This window comes from Dendrobates tinctorius, unplaced genomic scaffold, assembly GCF_039654945.1.
Source record: "Dendrobates tinctorius isolate UK_male_01 unplaced genomic scaffold, ASM3965494v1 ptg000097l, whole genome shotgun sequence".
Lineage (NCBI taxonomy): Eukaryota > Metazoa > Chordata > Amphibia > Anura > Dendrobatidae > Dendrobates > Dendrobates tinctorius.
The window spans coordinates 1,838,780-1,844,779 of NW_027361765.1; the positions used below are offsets into that span (position 1 = coordinate 1,838,780).

The 6,000-nt window shown below is 46.4% G+C and overlaps 1 protein-coding gene across 1 annotated transcript in view; it reads right to left on the reverse strand.

Annotated features, from left to right (window-relative positions):
• The window catches only part of CHRNA5 (cholinergic receptor nicotinic alpha 5 subunit), an 89,334-nt gene extending 85,404 nt beyond the window's left edge, over positions 1 to 3,930 (reverse strand). The window contains exon 1 of the mRNA XM_073586863.1: positions 3,598 to 3,930. Coding sequence (XP_073442964.1) covers positions 3,598 to 3,664 — 67 coding nt within the window. The 5' untranslated portion in view covers positions 3,665 to 3,930. The remainder of the gene's footprint in view (positions 1 to 3,597) is intronic.
• Positions 3,931 to 6,000: the final 2,070 nt, after the last annotated feature.

The window sequence follows — 6,000 nt, forward strand, 5'->3', positions numbered from 1 at the left end:
TTCGCTCCGTACACCTCGCATGCGCGTGGCTCCGCACACCTTTTACACGCGCAGCTCCGCTCTGTACACCTCGTACACACGCGGCTCCGCTCCGTAAACACATGGCTCAGCTCTGTACACACAGGGCTCCGTTCCGTACACCTCGTACACACACGCAGCTTTGCTCCGTACACACATGCGGCTTTGCTCCGTACACACACGCAGCTTCGCTTCGTACACACACGCGGCTTTGCTCCGTACACACATGCAGCTTCGCTCCGTACACCTCGTACACACACACGGCTTTGCTCCGTACACACACGCAGCTTCGCTCCGTACACCTCGTACACACACGACTTTGCTCCATACACACACGCAGCTTCGCTCCGTACATCTCGTACACACACGCGGCTTCGCTCTGTACACCTCGTACACACATGCAGCTTCGCTTCGTACACCTCGTACATGCACGCGGCTCCGCTCCGTACACGCGTGGCTCCGCTCCGTACACTACGCACGGGCGCAGCTCTTCACTGTACACCTCGCACACGTGGCTCTGCTCTGTAAACAGATGGCTCAGCTCTGTACACACAGGGCTCCATTCCGTACACCTCGTACACACACGCGGCTCTGCTCCGTACACCTCGTACACACACGCGGCTTTGCTCCGTACATCTCGTACACACATGCGGCTCCGCTCTGTGCACACGTGGCTCCGCTCCGTACACCTCGTACACACATGGCTCCACTCTATACACTGCTCACGCACGCAGCTTTGCTCCGTACACCTCGCACACGTGCAGCTCCGCTCCGTACACCTCGCACATTCGCGGCTCTGCTCCGTACACCTCGCATACATGCGGCACTGCTCAGTACACCTCGCACACACACACACAGCTACATTCACCCTGTAAACCCCTCCTGACCCCACACATAATTCCCTCATCCAGCACCATGACAACCAGCACAGCAGTCCCACATACAATACATTGAGGGCTGGTGCACAGGACCTGTGATGAGGTCACAGGAGGGAGGAGTCAGGTGTCACATGATCCACTGAAGGGCCCCTGATCATGTAACCTCTGACTCCTCCCCTCCTGTGACCTCATCACAGGTTCTGTGCACACAGAGAAGGGATTTATTAGTGAGGGGCTGGCGCTGCGGTGGCCGGTGGGTCTGGGAGGGGGAGGAATGGGTCGGTACATGGGGGGGCGTGGCGCTATGGTGGCGGATTATAATGGGGCAATTTTCCTTGGGCTGGTGGGCCCCCCACACCACTGGGCCCTGGGCTACCGCCCAGATTGACCTCATTATAATCCGCCACTGATTATCGGCATTGGTGTTGGCCGCCGAATGGAAATACTCATTTGCGGAGCTTCTCCATCTTCTGATAGTGGTTGTGTCTTGGTACTGCACATGTGCCACCTATTCAAATCAACAGGAGGCAGATGTGTAGTACCGTGCAGTGGTCACTAATAGAAGATGGCCAGTGGCCGCTGCTGCCGACACCAATAACAGCTCTTCGGCGGGTGGTGCCCGAGTGTCGGGCCCCTAACCTTTTTTACATTTCTTTCTTGGTACCCATAAAATCAGACTTGGAAGAGAGGTATTCACATTTAACCAAGAAATTAAGACTTCAGTCATAGAGAGTTGTTCACACTAGACACGTTAGGACCCATCAGTTTCAAGACCACCTAGTCGTTGGTTGCTGGGCATGCATTAATTGGCCAAATTATGTGCTAAACATCTCATTTTTTCCCAGTGTTCAGAAGCAGTATTGCTATTCATATTTCATATATTTCATATTGACATGTAAAGCACTACAGAGTGCAACTTTTTTTTAAATATAGCTTAATTACAAAGAATGCATTTCAGTACAGACACAACATGTAGAAAGGACGTTTTGTTCAAGTGAGGAATTATTCTTACATTCTGCAGAACCTAAAATAGAACAAAATATACAAAATGGAAAATATAAAAATAATTTAATTCAGGTCTCATTGATGTCTGCTAGTCTGTAATTTATTGAACAAAATCCAAAACATAGTGTTACTGGTCTAGTTGTTAAGAAAAAGAGCCACTAATGACTTCCTTACAGCAAGAACAAATAAGGACAAATTAATTTCCATGTTACAACATAATGAATTCAGCACTTACACACTACATATAGATTAGATGAGATCTAGATGCCTCACGCAAACATGGAACGGATTCTGATTTCTATGTTTTGCTTAAATTCCTTTGACAGTGCAAAGATCAATACAGAGTAATTGGATTGTCAAATCAATAGTAAATTACACAATGTATTATCGTTGTTTTCTAAAGCCGCCATTTATCCCAGGAACTTAAACATTCATTGTGCCTGCAGAGCAGAAGTTATTAATGTCTCTGCAATGGGAAACTAGCTACGTATGCAAAATGTATTCTGCCAGAAATGAACCTGGCCTCTTTTCAACAAGGAGTATTTATTCTTCAACCAGAAGCCAGTTTGATAAGGACAACAGTTTAGTGACTGGCTTCAGTCAATCATAACCATTATTTTATTCATTTATTATGCATTGCTTATCTTATTCCGCAGCTCTTTACACACATTATCATCACTGTCCCCATTGGGGCTCACAATCTAGATTCCCTATCAGTATGTCTTTGGAATGTGGGAGGAAACCGGAGAACACGGAGGAAACCCACGCAAACACGGGGAGAACATACAAACTCCTTGCAGACCCCAGTGCTGCAAAGCAACAATGCTAACCACTGAACCACCGTGCTGCCCTATCATAAAACTCATTAGTGATCTAAGCTTGTTTCAGAAGAGTCCAGATGTAGCCACTAAAATACAGACCCTAAAATGTAACTGAATTGTACAAAACGTGCCTAAAAATGTATTTTTCTACAAAAAAACAAACAGGGTATTGTATACATTTTTAAAATAAATCCTGATGGATTTAGGAACATAACGTTGCCAGTGGTAGGAAATATCAGAATCTGTTGTTTGTAAGCGGTGCATGGACGATACTTATGCATCAATCATTGGGTGACATGGAGACATCTCAAACACTTTCAACTCCAAAAAAGTACAGCGTGTGACATTTCTACGCGTAAATCACGTGGCCGAGACAAACACAGAGGCATCCTAGAAAAAAGTAATTGTGTTTTTTCATCCAATCTAAGGTTGAAAACAACTGTAGAATGTTTTGCTGCATAAACTATTAATATCAATAAGTATAATTGTATAATACAATAACAATATAATATACAGTCTGAATATAATAACAATCCAGTTGTTCCTAATAAATAACAACAATAACCATAATGAATAAAACCTTCCGATAAATATTTATTAGTGCTTAGAACAAGGAATGAATACCGCGACAACAAAGCATTAAACATAAAGTATTGCGCAGTATAAAACCCGTACCATTTCTATTGATTACTACATACTGAGCAGTTCTTGCACATGCTACAACTATGAATCACATCTAACATACTATTATTATTTGGCTCATTTCCCACATAGGAATTTTAGAAGAATGCGCTCTAATAGCCATTGGCAGGTGTCATGTTGTATGTGCCATAGGTAATTTATGTAAATGACCAAAAAACATAAAACTGACTTACCAAAAGCTTTTTTCAGATCCCAGATGCTGAAGCACAGCCAGATAAGGCACTTTCCCCACCCAATCATCTTCAGACATGAAAGAGTCCTAGTGTATCACACAGGAATAGGGCTGACTGTATGATCGCCTCTTGCTAGTAAGTACCGGTGATGTTCACTCACGTACCATTCGCACTAAGACCTCAGCATCCATCCTGCGGCACTGGGAAATACTGATTTCTGATTTGCTATTATGGATAACAAGTGTAAAATAATTCTCCCTGCCATGCATGAGCTACAGAAACCAGCTGTGGCTGCCTTCTGCTAAATTCATTATGTGTCAATAAATGCAGAAGGATAAGGGGGATGGGATTAGATGTTCTTAGCCTCTGCTATGGTAGCTCAGGAGGCACATATTTTTTCTCTCTAGCTTTAAATCTTTGAGGAGGCAGAGAGCAGAGAACAGGACCATCCATATTACGAGACTGGCATGCTATAAATTTCAAGACTGTGGAATGGCGCATGGTTTTACAACCCGATTCATTCTTAATGAAATATATGCTTCTTTCCTTTTCATTCATTACTCACAAGAACTGAGATGCATGGTAGCAAATCTTAGCTCAAAACAGGATTGAGCTTTGCATAGAAAGCTTTCCAGGAGCTTTACACGATACAAATAACCTTATGAGCAGATATTAAATAAAAGCTTCCCTTCTAATATAGAATGGAATCTCCAGCGCTGGACTTCAGTTAAAAATACATCATTTATTGTAAATTCTTAAAATAGAACAGAAAAAAGTATGGATAAGGACATACAGGCAGATGGGGTCTCTGGTGGTCTCCAACCAACGCGTTTCGACCTAGAGGGTCTTACTCATGGTTCACACTAGACCAATACTGATTGGTCTAATATACTCACTCATCTCTATGGTATCCAGCGATAACCAAGAACTGACATTATCTAAACTTATTAAATACTGTTCAGGGCTTCTGTGGTCTGCTCTATGATTTTCTTATATCCAGCCTAGGCCAGAGCATATTTCATCTGATCAGTGGGAGTGCCAGGCGTGGCTACTTATCCCCTACCCTTGTATGCATGGCTTCCATCGCTGTCCTGGTATGCATGGATCCCCGTCATGGGAAAATTGTGTCCCCCGATCACCCCCCGGAACCTCCGTTGTCCCTACAGCCCCCCCTGTAGTCTCCCGGGCTGCCAGCTTCTTCTTCCAGGAGAAAATGGCGGGCGCATGTGTGGTGCCCCAAGGAATATGGTAGCCACAATGGCATTGCCTTCCTCCTAGGGAGTGTGATGTCATGCTTGGAAGCAATAGGGGATCTCTCTGGCAGTTAAACACAACACACAACACAGCTCCCACTCCAGGCCAGCAGAGGGAGCTCTGAACCCAAAAACTGGGGGAAGAGCTGCTCTCTGGGGGCCAGGAAAGGAGAATTAGGAGGTCGCGTGAGGAGGGCAACGTGTGTGGACGTGAGGAGAAGAGCTACGAGATTGAGCAGAGAGTTCAGGCTCATTCCCAGCTATAGCGCATGATCTGGAGCCCCATATCCAAGGCTGTACGGACACTGATGGTCCTGCAACAGAAACCGGAGGAATAGGAAGCTGCAAATGCTCTATTCCCAAATAAGACTCGGAGGCATAACAGCGACGTGTGAGCCAGAAAGGAAAGGCTACAGCTGTCTGCCATACAAGGGAGTTCTAGAGAGAATAAGCAAGTGGAACTTCAGTGTAACACAGTACTGCTAGTACCTAAAACTAAGCGCTAAGAAGGAGACTACACAACCCATCTGCCTAGAGAGATTCCTAAGTTGCTTCCAGGCTAGCCAGCTCCTGTGCCATCTGTAATCTGGACCCTGGACTGCATTTGCCAAGCAAAGTAAAGGTAAAGAAACTGCACCCTGTTGTGTCCTTGCCTTCTTCCTGCAACCCCGTCAGCACTGATTCATCCCTGTGCCAGGCACTGCACCCTCTTCCTCAACACCTATCCTCACTGCCCTGGGATTACTGCCCTGCATGTGGAGGGCCACAATATCATAGCTGCACCACACCACCTGTCCCAAGGGATCTGTCCGCAGCGTCGGCTTAACACCTTCATTGCCGAACACCACAGGTGGCGTCACAAATCATTCACCCATAAACTTTATTCCATCACTTAATCCCTTTTATATGGGCGCCCAGGGCCACGGACCGGGTCACCGCTGCTGTGACATTCCCCTCTGAGAGACCGGCCCGGTACCAAGTACCCCACAGCCCTGGGAGGGCGCCCCATTTTGGCGTCACGAACAGGATTAACGGAGCCCGGTGTCCCCGGGTCCTGTGTGTCAGAGACTGTGTTGTGTGCCACAGACTGTCGGCGCCATCGCCGCCATTACCCCGCTGCTTGGCGTGCGAGGGAAACCAGAGGGGCGGG